At 40.5% G+C, this 26,990-nt stretch overlaps 1 protein-coding gene across 2 annotated transcripts in view; it reads right to left on the minus strand.

Moving 5' to 3' along the window:
• Nucleotides 1-1,020: 1,020 nt before the first annotated feature.
• The window catches only part of PTAR1 (protein prenyltransferase alpha subunit repeat containing 1), a 39,232-nt gene continuing 13,262 nt past the window's right edge, over nt 1,021-26,990 (minus strand). Inside the window, exons 3-7 of one of the 2 annotated variants that reach the window (XM_075597776.1) lie at nt 17,824-17,890; nt 15,675-15,779; nt 10,625-10,838; nt 7,286-7,590; nt 1,021-5,352 (exon numbers count right to left, since the gene is read on the minus strand). In XM_075597776.1, the coding sequence (XP_075453891.1) occupies nt 4,998-5,352; nt 7,286-7,590; nt 10,625-10,838; nt 15,675-15,779; nt 17,824-17,890 (1,046 nt within the window). In that variant the 3' untranslated portion in view covers nt 1,021-4,997. The remainder of the gene's footprint in view (nt 5,353-7,285; nt 7,591-10,624; nt 10,839-15,674; nt 15,780-17,823; nt 17,891-26,990) is intronic. The other variant, XM_075597786.1, reaches the window with a different exon arrangement.

Below are 26,990 nucleotides of genomic sequence, written 5' to 3' on the forward strand. Positions count from 1 at the left end.
GGGAACAGGGGACGTGTGTGTGTGACCTTTGGCCCGTCACTCCGCCTCAGGCCAATGAGAGGTGTGCGGGGGCAGGCAAGCCAAGGGAGCCATCTCATTGGCCTGAGGCGGAGTGACGGGCCAAAGGTCCAATGTGATTGCCCCTAGGGACAGGACAGACAGGAATACAACGGTTTGAGAAATATATATATATATATAGATGTGTCATGCCTTCGAATCCCTAAGTAAATACGTAGCCATTTAAAAAGCATTAGTGAATAGAACCCCATATGTATAACAAATGACAGGGAAAGTTAAAAAAAAAAAAAAAAAAAAAAAACAACAAAAAACAAACAAAGATGCTAAATCTTTTGCGGTATACTCTGCTATCCTGCATCTTAAAACCTTTTCAGGAAATATTGAACCTTTACCTTTTATAACAGTTGAACGTTTCTAACAGTTAAAGCACATTAATGAAGTGCTTTCAATTGTTATACCAAATACAATTGTCTGTGTGCAATGATGTCCTTTAATTGGGATTACATTTTGGCCCTCAGATGCTTAGTTGATCAATATCTGCACAGAGATGACCTATTGTATACAGTAGTATGTGACTTGCTGACACAAGTCAAGGTACTAGCTGTTAAAAACGTGGGATGAGTGTAAACACTTGCATCCATGTAAATCTAGTGTGTAACATGGATTAAATGCTGCTGCTGAACAGCATATCAGGTCACTCAGACATTTTGCCTTACCAGGGCATGTTAAAATTCTGGATATTAAAACTCTAAATAAATAATATAGAAAAAAGGCCCATAGAGACGAGAATGAAATCAGCTATATGATCAGTTGCTTTTCCCTGCAGGATGAGAAACGGATAATTTATTATTGATAGAGCAGGAGTAAAAATTCAATGTATGCTTGCTGAGCTCAGTGTGTAAAGTTCGTCAACTTGTTCCCGCATTTCATCTCGATTCTATAAAAGGAAGCAACCTGAAAGAACAGACAATACAGAGGGAATCCTAGAGGTGCAAGTTGCAGTACCTGAAAATGTATTTATTATAGTAATGCAAAAGTAGAAATTCAGTTTATGTTTCTTGGGCTCAGTTTGTTATGTTTCTTGCATTATCGCAGCATTTAAAAGCAGCGCTCCATGTTTCAACAGAGAATTCGTTTTAAAGGTGCAGCCCCATTTATCCAGTACAAAGATATATATTCTTTGGCCTTTCCAGGTTCATAAAGATTCAACTTTGCATTGTAAAATCCTCTTGCACTCTTATTGTAACAGAGAAATTATTAGTGTAAAATCCTTTTTCAAGGAGACTCTTAAAAAATGGCGGTCGTCATTTTGTTAAATCCGACTTATACTGTAATTTAGCCCTGATCACTGCAATGTTGGGAAAGATCTTACATTCATTCATCAGCTGAGCACCCCTAAATAGCTCTCAAATCGCTTTTAAAAAAGCACTATGGGTTGTATGCTGCATGATCGTTTTACATAAATCCTAAATCTGATTGACGCTGAAATGTTTTTTTAAAAAAAACAATAAATATCTTACAACTATGAAACAGTTGTTACAAAAGTAGATACCATGCTAAATGCTGCTCGATTTCCCTTTATTGGAACTCCAATATGTTTCTAGGAAGGTCTGTAACTTTAAACAGAAATTGGCAGCAAATAAAACGTTCTTGTCTGATGGAGATGGAATAATAACATATAAAACAAAAACAGAAAAACACTATGCACAAATAAAAACAAAGTATTAAAGTGAAGTGCCGATGCTCACCACTATTGATCCCAAACCTGTAACATACAATATAGAATCCCAAAGTAGCACACTCATCAACGTAACGCCATAATCCCAGTTCTATTGCAAGTTCATCGCTCAAACACTTCAGAGCTAACACACAGGACCTTCAAGGCTTACACAGTGAATACAAGTCAAGCTGTTATAAGGGGGCAACACACACACACAAGAACCCTGCGATCCTCACAACCTGGCTTGCAATTTAGTAGTGAAATTCTGCATTTTTACCCCAAGTCTAATAACAACAACAACAAAAAAGTCATTTCGTTGCACTTTAACGGGGTTAGCGGGCTTCAATAATTTTTTGATCAAAAGATGCAACAAAATGACTACTTTGTTAGAAAACTTAGGATCAAAATGCAGAATTTCACTTATAAATTGCAAGACAGTTTAGGAGGAGTGCAGGTTCTTGTTTTCCATGAATGTGTGGCCAATGTATTTTCCCTGGCAGCATACTCCATAAAGCTACTGAGCGTTATATAGCGCTATTGATACATTCTGTTATAGGGGTAGGTTGGAGCTAATTCACCGAATTCTGTTTTTTTTTTATATAGGGGATGCTGAAATAGGCTCTCTCCGGCAATGCCACTCTGGAGACGTGAAAGAACACATACAGACATCTATAAACAACTATACTATATTGGATGCATATACCATTTCACTTTGATACTGTACCTTTCTGTTTTCAACTGTGAGAAATATGTTGCATGAAGACAATGCACCCTTTATGTATAATTGCAACTAGGTAATTAATGTTTATAGTTTCTCCCTAGATATACAGTACGCCTGTCACATTATGATGCAAGCATGTTATCACAGAGTTCCAGCACTGGCTTGTGAATTACACTTTGCACACCTAGATAATTAATCTTTCTTTATAACACACACACACACACACACACACACACTTTTTTACTTATTGAATTATTATATGATTAAATCGGGCTTATGTAACACTTGCGGTCCCCGGCGCAATGTTTCCGGGGGAGACTTTCAACGTCCCTTATATAAACAGGATTTTGACTCACTTTGTTAGCCTTGAATAAGGTCCTGCATGTTCGGATTTAAATGTCGGATTTATGATCTTGCAATAATAACGGATTATGGCATTAAAGCAGCAATCCGCTCTATTCCCCATAAAAAAAAATATATTAATAAAGTCACCTTTCTTCTTACGTTTACAAAGACCTTTTTGCAGCTGTTTTAGTAAGCCCACAGTTTTTCAATTCTGAACCTTGAAGACATTAGTTGCTGATAATTTGCCTCCCTGGTAGGTTAAAATGGCCGCTGCCTTTCAGACGCATGAAGACAATAGAGGTTGCTATGGCTACAGTTAATGCTGGTAAAATAGTAAAAAGGTGAAAACGCAAGAATAAATGAAAAGTAAGAAATAGATCAGCAGAACATAAACTATCAGACTTCTTTTTTGTTTAGCTGCTCGCTTGAATGTGCTGTGCGTACTTTGTGGATTCCTTCTTGGATAATAATCTTAGAACGCTGATCTCAGAAACCCTCTTCCCTTCTCTAAACATTCTAGATTATTTTCTTGTCATGCTCCAAATCCTGCAACCTCCCAGCAATAGGAACAGCAGAGCAAGTGTTATTGTGTATATTACAGGGGTGCGCAAACTTTTCCCCGTGCGCACCCCTGCCTGCTCTCTTCGGCGCCTGGCGCCCCCCCTCCGTCAAATGACACGCAGGGTCATGTGACGTCACGTTGCCATGGTCACATGACCCCGCAGCGTCATTTGACGCCGGGTTACCATGACGACGCATCACTGGAAGGGAAGTGTATTATGGAGGCCTCGCGCGGAGCCTCTATAACTGCCCCCCCCAAAAATCTATTACGGCCCTCCAATTTGCGCACCCCTGGTGTATAAGACACAACCTGAAGTTTCTGGCATGCCTGCGAGATGGTCTTTAAAGCTGCAGTTCAGTCAATATCCTGTATGTGTGTTTTTTTTTAATAAATCAGTTCTGTAGTCAGAAAAAATACTTTTAGCATTTTGTTTTTATAAAAACAACGTTGAAAGACCAATTTTCTTGTATTCTATTTTAACAGCCATTTGCTAAGGCACTGCCCCTTCATGTCCTGTCATAAGCCCTGGCACACCCCTTTGTCAGCCCTGCCCTCCCTCTAGCACATGTCAGTGCAGGAGTGCTCATGAATATTCATGAGCTTCCACTGACTGACAGAAGCAAATAAAAACATATGCCAGCTCTAATTATGTCACCAAATTTCGCCTATCAATACATGGAGAATGAATTGACTGGCAGCTATACAGTTCTTTAGGTAATTAGAGATTGCACACATGAAACTATTGAAGTAAAAAAATAAATAAAATAAAAAAAAAGACTGAACTGCAGCTTTAAATGGAGAATTTCATTATGAACCTGTAAGTAGAGCTCAGCTTTGTGCCTCTGTCTTAGAGGAGACCTGCACTTTGAAGAAATTGTTTGTCTATGTTGTGTTGGCTGCACACGCAGGATTCTCCTCGCGTGAGGTTGTTTCCCTAAACTTTTGGATTGTACTAAATATACAAACCTACACTTTCCTACACTACAGTTCTTTAGGTAATTAGAGATTGCCCACATGAAACTATTGAAGTAAAAAAATAAATGAAAAACAAAAAAGACTGAACTGCAGCTTTAAAAAAAGAAAAAAAATGTATACTCTACAATAAAAAAAAAAAAGTAGGAAGGGTTACAGCGATTAGTTTTCCTCAAATCTTCGGGGATGGGCGGCCGTGAGCAGACCAAGAGCAAAAGGTGCTACTCCCTCTTGAAAAGCAACGGATGCTGCCTTCTTATGCTCTTCGTATTTACGAACTAAAAAACACGGAATTTCAAAGTAACAATGTTTCCAAATGCATAAGCAGAAGAGGTGTGCACGGAGCATTACAAAAAAAGGACATGTGTAACGCAGTTGACATTTTGTTACACAAAAATCAGTGAAAACCAGAGTTTAAGCCTTTGCCTTTTTCTTTCCCGCGTAAATGCCTGTTAGGATGAAACGCTCTCGGATAAAAAATAAATACATTTAAAACAAACAAACCCTGAAAGACCTTCCCCTTGAGCAGACCTCCGAATTGGCTGTAAAAAAAGTGAGAAGCTCTTGTTTTTACAATCCTTGTAACCATGGCGTGGTACTACTGGAGAAAAGGGAATATTGCACTGGAAGTAATCCTTATAGTAGGTTTTTCGGATATGTTAGTGACCGAGCAAAGACAGCAGCCATTTCCTGTAAGCAGCAGCAAACCTGGTCTGCTCAACACTTCTGCAACTGGATAAAACACCATCGATGAACCTGAGCTCCGATTCGTAGCGGAGAGAGTCTGGTAATGGAGCCCGCTTTAGGCGCTTTGTTTCCTGGGTGTAGTAGCCTTGCTTGTTTGGGTTATTCACACCATCTACATCCATAGTATTGGTGTGGAGGCCGACGAAGCTGGTGCTGCTATGTGAAATGTTCCCGGACCCATCACCGCTGTCCGGATGTGTGGCTTGTCGAGTTGCTAAGCGAGACTGCTCACTGTGCAGATGATGTTCCAAGTTGAATATCTGTCGCCTTACAAAAGATTATTGGTGGGGAAAAAAGGAACACATTATTGATGGCTAAACAGAGCTTTGTGTACAATAGTTTTGGACTGTGATATACACATGGGGGGGAACTAAATTGCAAAATTAATTTCAAGCCCGTATGAATATAGTAAGAATGGCAGCACATGGCCCATTAGTCTGTCTGTTTTTGTAACATTTTGTACTACCAAATACAGTATTTCCCCCTCTGGTTTGATTTTAATCTTTCCAAACCCTCGGAGGGTCCCTCTGTATGTTACCCAAGGTTTTTTTCCCCTTCAATGTATTGGCTTCTTAAACCTGTGGATAAAGAGGCGTGTTCAAACTCTATGCTAGGTTTCCTTTTCAAATAATACATCTAAAAGTTGCAGGTTTTCAAAGACATTCAGAATCCCCCCACATTGCATTTGTTTTTGCCAGCTGCTCCCTTACTACAGAAGCAGAAAACCTGATACTTCAATTCTCCATCTCTATTGTTTTTTTTTTAAAGCGCTCAAAGTCATGGAAAATGAAGAAATAACTAAATAGACTACATTCTTTTACTGTGGCCTTCCCATTACAAATAAAGGAGATTGAGAGGGTGAAGCACATACAGTACATTTTTACATAAAGATAAAGATGTCCCTTAATGTCTGTTAATGGCAGACTGCAATGGACACAATGACATTAGAATACATTGCAGCTGATAAACCCCTTCAGTGCTGGAAGAAGCTGCAGATCGGCCAGCCACACAAATACATAGGGCAGCTCACATAATTAAACAGAGCCACTTCATTCCATACCTGTACAGTTTAATTATGTGGCAGGTAACACAGTACAAGATTGGGGGCAAGGAAGTGGAAAAGATTTCACCAGCCTCTAAGCCCAACTCAGACAGGCCACTGTTCCATTGTAATTCCAGAAACAAACGATGCGCAGTTACCAACTAAACAGCTTGTGGTTACAAGCCAGAGTTGGTGACTAGTTTGTGAGCATGTTGTTCACAAACCAGTTGAAATGGTCACAACTTACTGTACCTGCAGGAAGTCCCACTAATATCCATAGAAAAGCTGAAGTCTTATACTGTAAGAACAGCCAAAACATTGAAGAGAATAAATGAATTAAGATGGAAGTGAGGCAGCACCCAACTTACACAGCCACCATTGCTTCAGTTGCAAATGATACTAATAATGCCGTTTCCAGTGCTTGTTTTCAAACATCCTACTGTACTCAGACCTGTCTGAGACACGTGAATGTGCTCACAAGGGGTATTTTTATTTGCTATATACTGTACGGTGGATGTTTTTGGTCACTTTTTTTTACCCATCATAACGTATATGATATGTGGTTGAAACCTATTCTAACTTCACATTGCAAAGCCAGTCTAACCAGTATAACCACTGAAGACACCCAAAAGGTTAAAACAACTGTGAGTGGGTTTACTGGCTATGCACTTCTTTAACCCAGGCTGTGCTGACAATCTGTGTAATGCAGCAGGTATAAGCTTATAGGGGTCCATGTTAAAATGGACATGAAGCAAAAGGTGACATTTGCATGTCCTTTCCTATAATCCCTGGCTGCAGTGAAAGCACTGTACGACAAGAGATAATGGGGATAAGCAGACCTATCAGACATGTGAATGTGCTCACAAGTGATATTTTTATTTACTGTACGGAAAAATAGAAGCATCTAAATGTGCTAGTTGGGGTATGATCTGTAAACCTAAGGAGTGCAAAGCTTCTCTCACAGAGGACTCCACTTAATATATGTGGAATATTAAATTCATGCTCATTTATGAGACACTAGGCCTTATTTAATAAACTATGCAAGTGCCAATTTAACAGTACTACACGGAGACTCCCATTCACGTACATCGGTACCATCACACTCTATTGAATAAAGCACAAATGTGTTTGGCCATTCATGATGTCATGTTTCCTCACCTGTGACACCAAAGTGTTTCGTGGCCTGGATAGGAATCAATAAGGTCTCTGCTAAGCGCCATTTCTTCTTCTAGCAAAAGAGGAAGATCGACTCTTGGCGCTTCCCAGTTGACCTCCTCTTCTCTTGGAAGGCACAGACTTTGCTCGTTTACAAATTGGTTTGCTACCAGTACAGAGTTATCACTGTCCATTAACGTTCTGCCCGGTAGAGACTTCAAGAGGAACTGACGATAGTGGAATCCACTGTGGTCGGACACGTGCATGGAGACCCAGTGTTTTGTGGAAGACAGCTCATCAACGAGAAGCTGGAAACGAAAAAGCTACATGTCAATTCATTGTGTTATACAGGGCAGACATATGACCTGTCCCTTCTCAGGCCGACTACCATCTGGAGACACTCTTAAATAAATCAGATTAGTATAGGAGCCCAAAGAAAACAAATGCGACGTTATTGCAGGTCACAACCTACCTGCTTTTATTAGTCTGGTGATGGATAGGGCTTGGGATAATCTAAATACATGAAACATTACAACCCAACAATCACTGTCAAAGGGGCCTGAAATGCATTTCCATGACCTCATGAACAAAGAACTAATGTACTTGTTCAGAACGTGTTTTTTTTTTCTGGCACAAAATAATCTGCTCCTGTTCATTCATTTTGAGCCCCTCTTTGACATGTGACACTGTAATACACCCAGACACATATTGTTTATGGTGGGTAAAAATATTGTATGGATGACTGGAAACTTAACGTCAATGCTAGAATTCCACAACTCTAAAATATTTCCACACCAGTCCATCGGCTACAGAACTTAAATATTTTGCCTAATTATTTCCTTCTATTTCCTAGGAATCTGTGCCTTAAAAAGATCCTAATTTAGGCAAATATTTTTCCAGTATAGTGCGATTAATGTTCTCCATTATTTTTATCACTCTAATCCTCAGATTTGTTTTCTTTCTGAAATAGTGATAGAGGTGCATGTTAAAATGGATAAGAAGCAAAAAGTGACAACACAGAGTGCTCATTTGCACGTCATTACCCAGAATCCCTGGTGGCAATGGAAGCATTGTATGCCAAGAGATAATGGCGAAGGGCAGGTTTGTGGACCGAATACATGCGATTGTGCCCACAAGTGCTATTTTTATTTGGTGAAAGTGTTAACATTTGGAGGCGAATGATATTAAACCTCCCAAATTCCAGAGAGAGACCTGCAACAGTGTGCAAAGATATGCTTTAACAAAAGAACATTTATAACCAGGATAACAAAGGAAGGGGTTGGCTGATCTTTCATTAGAGCTGCAAGGAGCTAGCACAGAAAAACTGATGTCTCAGCTCTGCCAACCACAATTCCTAAAGAGACTGGTCTATTAAATAAGAGGCGAAAACTACTATATAAATCAACCACACCAAGAAGCGCTGTGCATCCCAAGATAAAATGAAATGACTAGGACACTGGAAATAATCACTGAAGAGGATCAAAGCATTTCTCTGTTGAACATCTAATAGTTATGGATCAACGAATGGATTTCAGGAACCGGATTCTTTGTACGATGTGATTCTTTTGTTAATCTGAAGATTCACCTTGCTACATCTGAGGAAACACAATGTGGATTTGAACTGTCTGGCAGACAAAGTTTTAAGCGAATAAGTGAAGATATATCTATTCTTATGTTAGTCCAACAAGAGGTATCACGTGACTAAGAATATAGCTTTGCTAGCACTACTGTACACAGGGTAACTCCATTATTTCTTACAAAGATGCTGGTAATCAGGCACTCCAGTTTTGAGCTACGGTATATACCATAGAGGGGATGGTTTTCAAGTATGGGGGTACAGGCACAGCGTACTGGAAGTGCAAAATTTCTCCCAGAGCCTGCCACTTAAGTATCCCTATTCTATTACAACTCCATCATAACAGAACTGTTAAACAGGCTTTTTAAAATGATATAGATATATATATATATGCAATGACCACTATGGTTAAAGGTGGTTTGTTACGTTTGTGAACTAGAAAAGAAGGCAGTGTCACCATGTGTTATGCTAATCAACAGCTAGGCAAATACATTTAAGGATGATCTTACGTCCCCAATCTCTGCAGCTTGTACTTTGTTTGATGATTGGAGTCACCATGATTAAGGGATTCACATAAGGATCCCACTGCTAAATATCTCTTAATGTGCTTCAGAAGTGGACAGAATCTAAGTCAGGAATCTGGAACTTATGAACACTTACGTGCTGACATGCCCTAGAGGAACTTGTTTGAAACCTGTGCTGAGTCGAAGAACAAGTCGCTCACTTCATCCTCTACATGTAAAATATTCACCCCACTGCATCTCATATTTGAAGCCTACGCAACAGGGCTGCTCTTTGGCCATCTGCTCTATTTTTACAGACCTTTTTCACAATTGTCTTTGTGGTTGCTAACTTCTTGTGTAAAATGGCATAGAATATTTAGCCAAATTGTATTCAACAGTTCTAGATTCGATGTAGGTTATGATACCTTTTAGCTGACCAACATTAGAGTTCTTCATAGATGAAGCTATAATGAATAGAGCTTTAGAAGATCACAGGTTTTTATAACCGCACAATTCAAGAAGAAACCTGTGAGGTTTCGAAAATGGTGTACACTATAATTTCAAATATAAAATCCTCTAATGTTGGTCCACTAGAAGGTATCACCACCTACTGTACATTAAATTTGATTTTCTACTACTACTACTACTACTACTATTAAAACGTTGTACTTTAACTCCTTTAACATCAGGGTAGCCTGCAGAGCAATGCATTGAAAGCCCCTCTACAAAAAAGGGTAAATTTATGCTCTATAAAAACAATACTTATGGATATTTTGATCATGGAGAAATTGTGATATGCCGACAGGTTTGGTCTAAGGCAACTACTGTCCATTTCAGTTGGTGTGCTATATATTGGGAAGTGAAAATAATTATTCAGCAAACATAAATATTAAATTCATATTAAAATATAATGCAAGAACATAAACAACAATATCTACTGATAAGACAACAATTGTTTTCTTGTTTATTTTCTGTATATTTACATTCCTGCAATATGTTGTGATATGATTTAAATACATATGGAGTACCGCTTTTTACGTCTCCTGATGTGTTCTTGAGATTTTTGGAGAGGACCCCCAGAAGTCATTTGTAGCCCCATTATATGGTTTACCTAATGTAATGTCAATATTTCCTTGAATATTTCTTTGGATTTGGAAAATGGTTTTTGCTTTGCAAATCCTTGGCATAAGCCCCTATTATTTAGGATAATTCATATGAACTTTCTACAGACTTTAGAAATACCGATTTTCTTTTTTACTATACCTTGACGTTTAGTTTGCCCAGATGCTGTATAACCCAGATGCGATGGGACCAGGCGTTGTAATTGCTGGGGTACCTCCCTGCTGCTTCACCGCAGACATGCATCTCCTCTTGCACTATTTCACGCATGCGCTCTGCGGGTACTGGACAGCTACCCTCCTTATTGACCGAAGAGGGCATGGCATATTGCTGCATTATTCTCTGTAATACCCATCGTCTGTTTCACAAGTAATCATGGAAAGGAGAGAACAAAAAAAAAAAAAAAATTGTATTGGCAGCATTGTACACAATTTCTACCTGGTGCAGCGAAAAACTGTTTGCAATACAAGCAAAATGCCCTATGTGATGTTTTAAGTAGAACCAAACATTATAAGGAAGCAACCTGCCTGCCGTGAGTTCATAATGGTCAGCACTTTAAACTGCTCCACTACTTAATGGACCGGCAATCAAATACAGTATGTGATTGTCCTCCTGTAAAACACGAGTGCTTCATCTCCTGGCCTTTGTAGTTAAGGCACTGATGTGAAACGGTGATCTTGAGCAAGTACATTTACCAAGTATTTAAATCAGTAGACTTTTTGAGCCCGGCACTCACTGTGTGTCTATTATTCCAGGGTACAGCAGAATGTACACTTGCAAAATCATGGAAAACGTGTTTAAATGAATAACCACCATCTGTGGTGTACTCACTCCATGCACCTTGAGAAGGTAATTCAAGGACCAAAACTGGTCAATAAAACTGTCTCTGACTAGCTGCACCGTATACATTATCTCCCATGGTGCTTAGGGAGATGTAATGACATGAAGTTACTCAGCACTCCCTTTGGTGGGAAGTGATGAGACAAGAAAGTATATGTAGTTATGTTATAAATAGTTGCCAGAGGTAAAGATGTTGTTTCTTTGGAAATTACTTTCTGGTGGGAGTTTGATTTAGTTCACTCGGGGGGGTAGTACATGTCAGGGAATGCCAACCTCCCTAGCTTCTCAACACACTGGAATGAGGGAGTCCGACAGGAAGATAATAAAGCAGTGACATCACAACTCCCATGGGAAATCATTTTTAAAATGTATTCCATTTGGGAAGCCACGGGAAACTTGTATTTCAGAAGAATAAAATGAAACGGGAGCTGATCAAATCAAGAATGTGATTGAGACAAATGATGTTCACAGGACGAATTCTTGATATTAGCCAACATGTTCTGTGCTGTATATATATCCACCGTGCGCTCTTACTTGCAAAACACGTTTAACGAGAGTTCTCCCATCATCGTATTTACATAATGGGTCACGTGGCTCAAATGTGATTCAGTGAGCAGGATAAGTAGAGTGTGAGGATTGTGGGTGCTCCAATAGTTCCGGAATGCAATATAAAATGGCAGTGAATAAAACATATGAGTATAACTCTTGCATGAAGTGGGTATAGTGATGTGTGAGTATCCAGTGTGAAATAATAATAACAGATTCTCCTGAAGGAGACCGTCAAAAATGATAAAAAAAATCACCTTGCTGTAACCTCATTGGAGAAAAACCATAAAAAACCACTGGAAATAATAAATGTCAAAAACAATAAATCCCGAATAGTTTTCTTCTTGAAATGAATCTTACCCACTCCTAGAGCCTCAATAAGTATATTGTGGCGTGTCCAGCCGCTGATAGAGATATCCAGATAGCAACGGAAAAAAAGGAGATAGCAGCGCACTGCCAAGGGAGCCAGGTGATATAAAAATGAAAAATGTATTGAATAAACAGCATCACCCAAAGGAGGTGTAGGTCCTCCTACGCGTTTCGCACACGAATGTGCTTTTTTAAGGAGTATGGGGTTGTTAACCAGGGATCCTCTTTATATACACTGAAGAAAAACATCAAATGGTTTTGAGAATTTAATAAAATTGTATTCAAAAACAAGATTTATTTAGATCATACAACCACGCATTTTCCAGCATATTGCAATTTTATCTCACCCTTAGGAGGCGTTTTATATTAACAGTAGAAATGTGGTTATATACAGCAGAGACTGCGACTATTCTAACACAAACCAGTGGCAATCGCCAAAAAGACCCAGGTACATGCCTTAAACTTGCCTTAAACTAGACCCAGCATTTCTGCATTGATTAATGGCCCATCAGATTAACAGCAGGGGTACCTGGCAGTCCCATTCAAACTGAATGGGACTGCCAGGGACCCCTGCTGTGTTATTCCTATGGGTCATTAGTCAATTCAGTTGCCTTAAACAAGCCCAGCACATACCCAGAATGTAACCGGGCTAGTTTAAGGCAAGCTTTAGAATAGTCGTGGTCTCGTTTTTTTTTATTTATATATATATATATATAAATAAAAAAAAATCTACAATTGTTTTTAACAATGAATTATGTGTAAATACTAATTCCATTATTCTCATGCTTCAATGTTGATTTATACATTAAGATATACATCTGTGGGAAAGATGTTGATTTTTGTGATAAATGTTTGTCTTCTGTTGATGTTTGTTAGGGGATTTGTCATGGGGGCCCATGGGTGTATAAATAAGCTGTACTAGGATGTAAATATATCTCTATTATGGCAGTTGTGTTGCGCTCTCTCTCTTCCATGCTATATCTATAAGTCTTCCGTGGGTTGGCTTTAGAATTTGGGGCATGATTGTAATCATTAATGTCAACATGCGCATTAGTTATTATGAGGCTTTAGATCTGAAGATACTGCAGGAGGGGGAGGAGCGCAGCAGACGGTCGTTCTTTTCTACTGCTACATTCTGGCTTGTGTTGGTGTCGTAGGTCAGGGGCGCACAAACTTTTTTTGCTGCGCCCCCCCCCGTGCCTGCTCTCCTCCTCGGTGCATCCCCCCTCCTTACCTCGCAAATGACGCGCGGGGGGGGTCGTGTGACGTCCCGTTACCGTGGCAACCATGACATCAATTACCCCGCTGCATTATTTGACGCCACGTTGCCATGGTAATGCGTCCTGGAGCCCCCCAGTTTGCGCACCGCTGTCGTAGAGGATGCGCGCGGGTGCGGGCCGCTGTGACGTCATGCACAGACCTGATTTTGGTGCGAAATGTGATGTTTTTCTTTAGTGTATATAAAGAGGGTACCTGGTTAACAACCCCATACTCCTCGATAAAGCACATTCGTGTGCGAAACGCGTAGGAGGGCCTACACCCTCATTTGGGTTATGCTGTTTATTCAATACATTTTTCATTTTTATATCAGCTGGCTCCCTGGGCAGTGCGCTGCCATCTCCTTTTTTGTTGTTGCTCGCAGGAGAAATAGAAATGTTCACATTATTGTTTGTATTAGTTTTCATACACTGTTTATTTACAGTAGTTGTTTACACTGCCTATGGGAGGAAATATATTTTGTTAGTTATTTCCTATCATTTAAGTATGCTGCCTCACACAGGCAGTCCCCATTTGTACTTATTCATATGTTTATTATGTGATCATTAAGGAATTTAATACAAAGTCTGCTCTGAAAGTTATGATACTGCATGACTTATGTGATTTCAGAAATAGATGTTCCAGGACACAGGACCAACTTTTAACCTATTAAGTCAATTCTAAACTAATAAAACGCTCCATAAAAAAAATATGCATGCGTCCCACCAAAATATGACTTGTATACAAAAGGAAATTAACTTTCACCTCATGGGGCTCCAGAAACAAGAACCAGTTTATTTAAGTTTAAAGAGAAAGATACACTAATAGATTTTTCTTTTCTCCCAAAAATGACTGGTTTATTTTTTCCAGAGAATGTGCATTTTATCTCCTGATCAGAATTCAGAGTTCGGATGAACTGGAGGAATTAGCACAAACACAATTATTCTCCCGTTTCATCTTTTCATTGCTAAATGAGAACCGCAATAAATTTCCCATCTCCTGTGGCAATAAAGATTGAAACAAAAAAGGTCTAAAGTGAAGAGACTCGCCATTCACAATGTTGATTTGGGGATATAAAATACACTGATGTATGGATCTGCCTTCCTGCTGAGGGATCAAAGACACATACAGCAAAATAACTTAAATAATGCTTGAGAAAACCCTGAAGAGAAATGGAAAACACTACAGTTGAACCAGATTGTGACGTTTTACAGAACGTAGTTAAAATGACCCCATAAGGCAAGATGGGACCAATAGTAATTTTCTGTAGTCATTTAAATGGTACAGTACTTGGTACATTAATCACAGATAATGTAAACAGGACACTTCTAGATATTTCATGCAATCGCTCCCTACTTAATCATGTAAAAAAAATTAATAAAAATACCTATTCTGTCTTCTTTATAAAAGTCCCCTCATCCCAGGACATACTTGCAAATGAGGTAACTCTCAATGCATTATTTCCTGGTAAAACATTTTATAAATATATAATCCCAGTGCATGTCAGTGGCAGATAAAGAGATCTTTTCCCAAGTCTCAGTGATAGGAGACATCGCATGCATGGTTGATTGCTTGGAATTGACTGCATTAAATGATGGCGGGCAGACTTGGAAGATCAAGTGATCCTCATCTGGCAACAATTTCTATGTTTCAGCGTCTGATTAGTATGCAGCATGAATGGTACCATAATGTGTCCCTTCACTTTTGCTTTCTCCAGATGCTTACGTGTATTATATTAGTACAGTGATTCTAGTGATGTAGGATATCAAACTGAGATATTCACAAACGCATTGATTATTAATTAAGTATTGTCTTTTAACTCGGCTTGTGACGTCTGCATTGTTCCCATGTGAAGAGGGTAAAATGCTTGTCTGAGAGCCCTGTGTTTGCATCATATTTTAATATATAAAGGAAGAACAAATATACTCATATGCCACGAGCCCTGGGGTCCAATTCTGCAAAGTAATTTTTTTGCAGCAGCAGAAATTATGGCGAGATCTTAAATTAGCTGTGCAAATATTATTTTAAAATCAATTTTTCCTCCAAAGTACATGCCTGTGAGAAAAGTAGAGGTCATTTGTAAAATAAATACATTTGATTTGGCCACAGTGAAAGTAAAAAGTGCTACTCAGCATTTTTTTCTCTCTAATAAACGAAAAATAAAAAAGGCTGAGAATCAGACCTGTGAATCCACGTCTCGGGGCTTTTAGGGAACTTAGTCAATGCTAGTTTCCCTAGTTGTAAATCTTTAACTGGGTTCAAGGCTCCAGACTGCATCAGCTCTTTCCTGTTGAGAAAAGAAACATTTGTTAGATTATACCGGCAAAAGAGAATAACATATAACTGAATCCAATGCATGCAACATGCATGGCTCTACATATCGACATGTGGTATAAATGAGCAGTCCCACATAATATGGACACATTGCAGCAAGCGAAAACCATTCCCTGCTTCTTGTACCAATCTTACGTTTGTTTTCCAAGTAAATATGTTCAATGGTGTGTGAGATATAGGCCAGAAAAAATGCATTGCATACAGCAGCATAGAAGACATTCTGCTTACCCTGCAATGCCGTCTGTGGGTATTGATCTTTTTAAACAATATCTCATTTTAACTCCCATGACATCTTAAGGGGAAAAATAATCCAACATGGTTATGCATAGGAAAGCAGCATCTCCACAAGAAATCGCAACTTCCTATTGGCTAGCTAGCGTGAGGCCAACTTGTCAGCAGTATATATATATTTTTTCCACAGACATGAAATAAAGCCAATGAGTAAAATTGCTAATATCCAAGGGACAGAGTACCCAGAACCGGAAGTCCAGGGTCAGATTATGTATAAAATATACTGCATTTGTTTTATTGGCTGCCAAGAGTAAATGCCCTATTAACTTATTTGGAATTGTGTTCCTGGCATCTCCAGCGCTGAATGGTTAATGTCTTGAATTATCTCTGCCTAAAGGTTTCTTCTATGCATAGGACCGGAATAAACCACACAGAGGAAACTAATTCTCTCATCTAGAGAGCAAAATTTAGCAAGAATTTAATACATGTCCTCCTGTAACAATACATTCTTCCTGCAACAATGCCCAAGCCGTTTCAACATCGAAAACAATATATAGTGCTTTTCCAAAGCATCACATATTTATATGTTCATAAATATGCATAGAGACGTTCTTTTATTTATAGAAAATCTGAAACAACCAAAGTTACAATTGTACAGGCCTCGATTAAAACCTGTGCTGGGGGATCTTCTCTACTTGTGACTTGGGGTCAACAAGTTCAATAGCGCTCTCCCAACAGAAGAGTTTACAAACCATGCTCAACGGTTCAAACTTGCAATCCCCAAATATTATTATTTTTTTTATTTTTTTAAACAAGCCATCATTTTTTTATTCACAGAGCATTGATTCTTTCATGTTCCTAATGTTTTGTAGAACTCCAGTGATATTAGTTTGTACCGGTAATTTTAATATATATTTTTAACAGAACAGCATGACTTATCATTCCTGCGTTATAAAGAATGGTGTTAAATCAATCTGCGGTACTGGAGAAAAACACTCAAAACAGGGAGCTCTTTTGGTTTTTATTTGCATTCCTGGTTTAAAAAAAAAAAAAAAAGTAAGAGACTCAATGTTTACCATTTATATGAAGAATTAACCAGATTCCCAATTTTTCATTTTATCATACGGCGCCGAGTAGTCTATAAAACTGTAAACACCCACAGTTAAAAGTATGGGAGAGAGCCGAAGAGAATCTGAAGACAAATCTCACTGCCTCAAATATTTACCTTGGCAGGGCTCACCCTTGCACGGCCCTCTAACCCACACTGATAACCCACAAGACAGACACTCCCCATACACTACAGCTTTTACTAATAGACATTCAAGAACTATACTGAATAAGGGCCGGCAGAGGAGCTTATAAATCTAGGAAAGCTCAGCGACGATTGCTCAATGCTACCCATACAAATGTTAACTATTATGGGAGCGATGGTCAAACTGATAATGCCCCTAGCAGCACAACCAGTTGCATTACATTTTATTATTTAGTTATAGGTGTAACCCCGCTCTGGGATTCCTATGTTCACTTAAGGGCCCTAGAGGGTTAAATGCATGGGTTCCTGCAGGGTAACGGCCCTCTCCCATGATGTATGAATAAGTGACTAGGCATAAACCTAGCCACACCCACCTTCAAGGCGGCGTCTAGCCTGTCACCTGGCATAGGATGGGCAATATTCTAACCACTGCCCTTGTAGCCACGGTGATAGTGACATTACTAGGGGGGTACAAGTACATTACAAGTAGCATAACTTGATGACTGTGACATACCTCACATTCCACGCCGTGGTGAAATCTGGGTTCAGCAATAGCAACGTGCACGTGACGTCCATCAGCTCTGCAAGGAAGAAGTAACACATTGCATCACATCACAAGATAACCACTGACCTCTGAAGTGGGAAGCTGCTGTAAAAGGTAAGGAGGGGGACACCCCCTAGGGCAGGGGTGCGCAAACTTCTTGCCTTGCGTCCCCCTGCCGGCTCTCCCCCCTCCCTCACCTGCTCTGAAGCGTCATTTGACGCCACGTTGCCATGGCGAGTGATCGCTGTAGCCGACTGAATCACGGTATGTGAAGTTGCAGAGGCCTTGCGCGGTCCCTCTGCATTTAATTTAAACGCCTTGGGGGAAACGTGCGGGGCCTCTGAAACAGCCTCGCCCCCCCCTCCCCAAAAAAATATTGCACCCCCCAGTTTGCTCACCCTTGCCTTAGGGGGTTAAGAAAACCCTGCTCCACGTCCAGGAGGGCGTGTGTAAGGTAATTAAATCAGGAACCCAAGACTGAGAAGGTGCTAGCAGGGAGATAGAGGTAGTACTGTAAGTATATTACTGAGAGAGAAAAAAATCCCTTTAGCTGCACTTGAAAAGACTCCCAACAGATATAAAATATATACTTTATTTAGATGTAATAAAATAAAGGAGTCCTGAGAGAAAGAAAAAAAAAAACTAATAAAAACAATTAAAAATAGAGAAATGTGTGTGCTTGAGCAGGATGCTGTAACGTTTGTTGTGCACCACTGGCAGTATCATGTATTGTATCCTTTAATTAGAATATGATTACCTTGTGGTGAATTGTGTGTGAGCAATCCTATAGATGTGTCAGTGTTACCTGCCTAAATTAGCTATAGGAACACTGCGCTCTTTACCATGGCTATCTGAAGCAGTGGAGAATAAGCCCTGCAAATATTCAAACGACAGATAATTCTGCCCCAATGGCTGAGCCCATCGACATTGAGAACTCCCTGTGGGTATATCTCACCAAATGTTGAGTCAGTAGCTTTAGCAGCCGAATTTAACTGTTGCTGGAGGGAAATTATCCCTCTCTATAAGGCTTATAGTAAATGCTACCTAATGCGAGAAATCGTGCCAACCACCAATATAGTGCTATCCCGGTATGGACCGAGCGCTGATGGACGGGACGTAAGCGGACGTACCCGACGTACGTTTCGCGTAGACGGTAGGCGGATTTCTCAAGGGTAGGTCATGGAAGCTTTTTCTTCAGTGCCCACTCTCCTCCTTCGGAGTGTTGCTAGGGCTCTGGGTTCGTTAGAAGTAACACATTGCATCATATCACAAGATAACCGCTCACCTTCCCTGAAGTGGGAAGCTACTGTAAAAGGTAAGGGCCTCATTGGGGTATATTAATTAAGCACTCATGTACGGTATCAGACTCCAATCTGGTGTTAACTGGTACTGAAGTCAATGGCCTCTTTATGACTTAGTCACACACTTGGAATAGCTGCAATATTCTTTCTTCATCTTGCTAGGAGCTCCCAACTAATCCCTAACAAATGCAGTCTGCATGATAAATGTCATGTTCTTTGGTTTTGTGCTACAGTATTTCTTGGATTCCATGGCTGGGAGATCTAGCACATACTGTAGTGCCGACGAGTATTCTAAAACAAATCTGGGGCAATCACCAACAAGATCCAGGTACATGCTGCAACATTTCAGTGACATTTCTGCAGACAGACTAATGGCCCATCGGATTAACAGTGGGGGTCCCTGGCAGTCCCATTCAAACTGAATGGGACTGCCAGGGACCCCTGCTGTGTTAATCCGATGGGCCATTAGTCTCTGCAGAAATGTCACTGAAATGTTTGCAGCATGTACCTGGGTCTTGTTGGTGATAGCCCCAGATTTTCCATGGCAAGTTTTAGAATACTCGTCGGCGCACCTGTATCTTACAATTCAAAGCAACCTTTACAAATGGTACAGAGCATGTGCAATGGTTGAATGCTCTCATTTTGCTGCAAACCCAATATTGAATGAGCTTGAGACATGAACGTTAGATGTAGACTGTAAACAGCTCTGGTTTACGATGAGCGATATATACTGCGAGACAAAATGGCAAGCACTGGCATCAAACAATTTTGCTTCTCTGTCCCTTACAACCCAGGTAGATTTTTTAAAATGATCTTTTGGTCAAAATGAACATGAAAACAAACCACAAAAAGCTCAAATCAATTGGCTACGGGTAGCATGAGTTGTCTTCCTTATACAGTATGTGTCTCATCTGGACCCTCAGCCTAGCTTTACTAGGTGGGGCAAAAATATATTAATTGACAAATGAGAATAAACATAGGCCATTCATGTGAAAGCTGCTGCTGTTGCATCGATTTTGCAGCAACTAAAAGCATTTGAAGGGCACAGAGATGTCAGGAAAACCATACACACAATCCCTTTCTTTGCCAGCCATTGTTCGCAGCCACACTGCAGGCATATCTGTAAAGCTATGTCATCCATCAAATACGTCAATGAAAGAATGGCTTGGAAGCAGAGAGCCATGATTTTACCTCTTGTGAACAATAGGTCTACATGTAACTTTCTGCACCAGGGTAAATAACACCAAATTGCCTTCAACTGGATTTTTGCTTAGATAAATATAGTAGTGCTTTTTTGACCCAGTGTTGTACCATCTTTGATACATAACCCACAAACTGTCCATATGTAGCTGGTAAAAATATATATCCATCTGTACCTGTTAAAGCGGCAAGCCAAGCGGACATTCCCCCCCCCCCCCCCCCTCCTTTTTGTTTCTTTTTTTTTTTTACATTGTTGTGAAGGGGAATCCGGAGCTGAAGCCCATTAATTTCAGCTCCGGGGACCCGCTGCTTCCCAAGATACTTCTCTCCATGGGGGGCACCGGTAGCCACGTCGGCTCATGTAATGGCCATTTTTCAAAGCTCCCGCACCCTGAGGGCCAATAGGAAGTCGTGTCGGCATCAGGTGCGGATTCCTGTTGGCCCGCGTGATCCGAAAGCTTTAAAACTTTGCAGAAGGCAGTCCCGTGGGAAGTATCTCCGGAAGCAAGGTGTTCCTGGAAATGAAATGAATGGGGTTCATCTCTGAAAAACCCCTGCTTCAATTGTATGTGAGGGGTGGGGGAGGGAGAAGAAGGGTTCGCTTGGAGTGCTCCTTTAAAACCATGGAAACATAGCAGATAAAAACTATTTGGCCCGCGTGTCAAAATAATGTCTATATTGGTGGTAAAGCCCCATGAAGCCTGTTCCACTGATCTACAGACGGATAAAGGAGACATAATGCAACACAGTCATTATTATTATTTCTCATCATTGCAAAGAATAAAATTATAGGAAAGTTTCCTTTATACACATGCCTTACACGAGTAAGGAAATCCTTAACCACAACCCAGCGGATATTCATGTGCATATTTTATTAGCAGTCTCCCCGTGACGACAGTCTATACAAGGAGGCTATAATATCTATAGGTACTAGTTTACCAAATACAAAATTGTATTTTTCAGTGCACTGTAAAGCTCTCCATGGAGAGTTATGTCCATCGGATCAGCATTTACATTGTCTTACAGTTTCTGGCAAAATATTTTCAGTAGACAAATCCGATATTTAATAAGATCAAAAGCAAATGTAGAGCCAATCTATTCATGCAAGTATTAATGACCGATGGGAAAAATAAGTGATAGGAATTCTGGTGGGAATGAAAACTGTGGCATGATCTTATGAGGGCGCTCACTAGACTCATATAGCAGAAGTAACACATGAAAACATGAGAGTAAAAATACTACAAATAGAAAGTTATACAGAACGGTCTGAAAAATACTGGACATTGCAAGTTAATTACCCAGAAATCGGAAGATGGAAAGTAAAGGCAAGGCATAGATTTGTGCGAGTACAGGCAATAGTACTAAAAACATACTTTGTCTTAAAAATTTACATTTTATTAACATTTTTACACATGACTTTGTTTTTGTCCTTCAGATCATATACTTCATAATGAAATTCTCAAGTATTTTGTAGCTTCATTGCGAGGCTATACATGCCCCAGTCCCACCGCGTCTAGAGACTCGGTGTTCTGCTGCATTTTGCTCCTGTAGATTATTTTATGATTGAAAGGATAACATGGCCTCTAAACTAGAATGTAATGGAGATGATAAATAATAGCAGCATGGATTGCTGTGAATTGATGTTAAGTAAAGATGCAATATGGGGTTTGGGAGGAAGCTGTTTTTTTGTGTGAACCTTTTTGCATCTTTAACATATCTGGCAAATAGGCAGGGCTCGACAAATGCACTCGCCCAGTCACCGCGGGCAGTCACCGCGGGCGGGTACATTTTGGCCGCAGGCGAGCCGTCATGGCCGCCTACACAACACGAGGTTCTTTAAGCAATTTCCCTTCCATTCTAAGGCTGCGGCCAGGGTGGCGCCGAGTGTGCGGCGGCGCAAGCAAGCGGCAAATTCAAATTTGCTTGCTTGGCAAGCAGCTAAGCGCCACGCATGCTCACGCTGGCCACACACCGTGTACAGGGGACACGGAGTATATACTGTGTGTCTGTGTTTACAAGGGGGTCACTGAGTATACTGTATGTCTGTGTATACAAGGGGGGCACTGTGAGTATATATTGTGTGTATGTATATATGTATAAATTTTTTTTAATATATATATATATATATATACATACACACACACACACACACACACACACACACACACACACACACACACACACACACGGGGAGACACCAAGTATATACTGTGTGACTGTGTGTGTATATACTGTGTGTGTGTGTCTGTGTGTGTTTGTGTGTGTACACACACAAGGGGACATTGAGTATATACTGTGTGTGTATACAAGGGGGGCACAGTGAGCATATACTGTGTGTGTGGGGGATTATTGTAGGATTTGGGGGTATTGTGTGAGATTCAGGGATTGGAGGACTGGGTGAGAGGTGGAAGAGGTTGGGGGGAGAGAGGGAGCTGGGGGTTGAGGGAGAGAAGGAGAGAGAAGTGGGGTCAATGGAGAGAGATGGGGGTGGAGGAAAAGAGAGATGGGGGTCCCCCGCTCTGACAGCACCGAGCCGCTGGTGCCCCGCTCTCCCCACGCAGCCTGTCCCCCGCTGTCCTGGTCTCACAGCACCGAGCCGCTGGTGCCCCGCTCTCCCCACGCAGCCTGTCCCCCGCTGTCCTGGTCTCACAGCACCGCGCCGATGGTGCCCCGCTCTCCCCACGCAGCCTGTCCCCCGCTGTCCTGGTCTCACAGCACCGCGCAGCCTGTGCCACGGAGCATCCTGTCCCCCAATCTTATCATACAGGCCCCCTGTCCCCGCCGCCACCATGTCCTGGGATGACTATGTGAAGAACCTGGCGGATAAGAATATAGTGGGGATGGCCGTTCCACCTGCTCTGTGTGGTCCTGTCACCCACGCTCCTACAGCACAGACGGAAGAAACGGAGTATTGCAGGGGACTGCTCATGCAGACACTACTTCTATCCTATGGGACTGATATATTAAACAGTGGTTTATGCTTTGCTATCTCACTATATGAAGAGGATTTACATTGACATGGGTTCATGAAGGAAGTGAGGGGTACCTTTGCCACTCAGGTCATTGAAGAGGGGTGTTCCACAGCGTGGTTCGGTCTTTCCCCCTCTCCCTTCATCCCATCCTCCCTCTGTCAACCGGTCTCACCAGGGACTCATTGCCCATACACATTTGTAGCCGCTAAGATCGATCGTTGGAGACACGATGGATCTGTATAGCACTCATTTTCATTATGGAAGAACTTTATTCACGATTCATATATGTTTCTGTCTGTGCAGCCATACGAGTATCAAATGTCTTCATTTTCGTGAGCTTTTGAAGAATTTTCTCCCTGAATCTAGTTCTCACTGTGCAGCACTGGTCTTTGAACTTTTTGTTCTACTTCTATCTAAGCTCTGTGCAGCAGAGATCCCCTGTGCCATTTTTATATACCGAGTTGCGTAGAAGTAAGCTATATAATTATCCAACAGATATCTTCCAAAAAAAGGCTCCGGCCCCCGAAATATTCTAGGTATGGGTCTTAAAAGTAGAAAAACATCTGAGAAGTATACTTTTTTTGTCAACACAATTTTAAACTACCAGAGCTTTACTGACAACTAGATGCGTTGGAGGGAAGTTATAATCTACAATCGTTGTCAAAAGTAGACTATTTGTAACACCTCTTCTTCCACAGCAAAAGCCGCTCAAGTTGTCTCCATTCTTCTGACTGAGGAGTAATTACGCTGTCAGCTAAGGATGACGGAATAAGAAAAAAGTAACCAAGAATCTTTTACATTGAATACACATACACATGTATACACACACACACACACACACACACACACACTCTCTCATCTAAGTGGGGTAGCCCTTATACCACAAGGGACATTATCCCCTGCCTTACAGACCAGTGTGTAGCAAGCCGTTCCAGATAAGAGGTTAAGGGCAGTCTGAAAGAGAAGCTCCACAGGAAGGTAGACAAGGAGGAGGTAGAAAAAGAGAAACATGAGTGGACGTTCAAAGATTAAAAATAGATCTAGCTAAAGAATTGTTTTTTTAGTGTAGATTCTGTAATGCTTTTTGAAGGAGACTGGCAGAAACAACGTTGAAAGAGATTGCACCCACACAGTGTCTTTGGTTGGAGTCATGGCAGCATTGCATGCAAGGTATGTCCAGGAGTTGTATTACAAATCCCTCCAGCACAGAAGTAGTTGAGGGGGTCAGTGCTAGTTTGCAGGTAGAGGATACGGTCTCTGATGGGTTCTTCATTCCAAGGGGATGAAGAAGAATACAGGATGAGAAGGAAAACATTTTATTTTATCGAATGAAACTGTAATTTGTACGCAGCCGTTGGCGAGCCTCATCTACCTTTCTATTATACATGCTCAGAAGCTTTAATTGTTTGCAACTAGAATTACAACTAAATAAAAAATGAGTTACTGAATATTTTACACATATTTTGATTTCCCTCTATACACTTTTCATTATACAAGAAATGCACTGGGGTCACAGCCACTTTCAAATAGCTACATTTAACACTGGACACAATGTGTCTTTACAGAAGTAGTTAGCTATAAAAAGGTATCATTCTAAATATGACAAAATATCAAATTTAAGTTGTTAGAAAGAAAATTCATATATCCATTTGCACCTTTGCCTAATTCAAAGCAGCAACTGTACATTGTTATAATTGAAAAGCAATATTAATGCAAACATTGGTTACATACATCCACCTCACTACACATTGGAGTCAGGACAAGAAGAGGAGGGAGTGTAAATGTTAATGTAGAGAAGTACTTTACGAGTCAATTCGTACCCTATGGTGATTGTTATTCTCTGATTATAGAACTGATTGACTTCAGTTGTTTTAATTGTGTGATGTCATGCCCTGGATTAGGGTTTATTAAGCGTCTCATCTCCATTTGTGATCACTACTTGAGAAAGTGCCATTTAATGCGAAACGCGTGGGATGATATCTATTTTTTGTCCATCTGTTTATTGTATTTTTACTATGCTTCATTCAAGGTTACCTTAATATTTTTCTTCTATGTAATGTATTTTTCTACAACGTGTTGTGTTCTGCTATTCCCAACAAACTTACCCCAGAACACACACACGTGTGTGAAAAAGAAAGTACACCCTCTTTGTTATTATGTCCTTATATGTAAAACCATAGAATTCAATCACCTGTTCCTTAGAAGGTCTTAAAATTAGGTAAATACAACCTCAAATGAACAACAACACATGACATATTACACCGTGTCATGATTTAACAAAAATAAAGCCAAAATGGAGAAGCCATGTGTGAAAAACTAAGTATACCCTTACTGCTTCCATAGGAATTAAGATGCTAAGTAGCAGACAGGTCCTGCTAAGCAAATGCCCTTGATGAATTGATCAGCAGCAAGTGTGACCACCTCTATAAAAGCCAAAGTTTTAGCAGTTTGCTGGTCTGGAGCATTCAGGTGTGTGTTAACACAATGCCAAGGAGGAAAGACATCAGCAATGATCTTAGAGAAGCCATTGTTGCTGCCCATCAAGCTGGGAAGGGTTATAAGGCCATTTCCAAACAATTTAAAGTCCATCATTTTACAGTGACAAAGATTATTCAAAAGTGGAAAACATTCAAGACAGTTGCCAATCTTCCCAGGAGTGGACATCCCAGCAAATTCACCCCAAGGTCAGACCATGCAATGCTCAGAGAAATTGCAAAAAACCTGAGTTACATCTCAGACTCTACAGGCCTCAGTTAGCATGTTAAATGTAAAAGAACATGACAGTACAATTAGAAAAAGACTGAACAAGTATGGTTTGTTTGGAAGGGTTGAGAGGAGAAAGCCTCTTCTCTCTAAAAAGAACATGGCAGCACGGCTTAGGTTTGCAAATTTGCATCTGAACAAACCACAAGACTTCTGGAACAATGTCCTTTCGACAACCGAGACCAAAATGGAGATGTTTGACCATAATGCAAAGCGGCACGTTTGGCGAAAACCAAACACAGCATATCAGCACAAACACCTCATACCAACTGTCAAGCACTGTGATGGAGGGGTGATGATTTGGGCTTGTTTTGCAGCCACAGGACCTGGGAACCTCGCAGTCATTGAGTCGACCATGAACTCCTATGTATACCAAAGTATTCTAGAGTCAAATGTGAGGCCATCTGTCCGACAGCTAAAGCTTGGCCGAAATTGGGTCATGCAACAGGACAATGATCCCAAGCACACCAGCAAATCTACAACAGAATGGCTGAAGAAGAAAAGAATCAAGGTGTTGCAATGGCCCAGTCAAAGTCCAGACCTCAACCCGATTGAAATGCTGTGGCGGGACCTTAAGAGTCTGTGCTGTGCATAAACAAATGCCCACAAACCTCAATGAACTGAAGCAACATTGTAAAGAAGCGTGGGCCCAAATTCCTCCACAATGTGAGAGACTGATTAAGTCATACAGAAAACAATTACTTCAAGTTATTGCTGCTAAAGGTGGTTCTACAAGCTATTGAATAATAAGGTATACTTAGTTTTACATGGAGCCCATATAAGCTAATGCTCGCTGTTAACACTGCTTTAAAAGCACAGCATGGGAAACCATTCAGACATATTTCAATCTTAATGGGCATCAGTGTGAAGTTGGTTGTACTGCTGGCTTTGCATTTTTCAA

Source organism: Ascaphus truei, chromosome 1 (genome assembly GCF_040206685.1).
Source record: "Ascaphus truei isolate aAscTru1 chromosome 1, aAscTru1.hap1, whole genome shotgun sequence".
Classification (NCBI taxonomy): domain Eukaryota; kingdom Metazoa; phylum Chordata; class Amphibia; order Anura; family Ascaphidae; genus Ascaphus; species Ascaphus truei.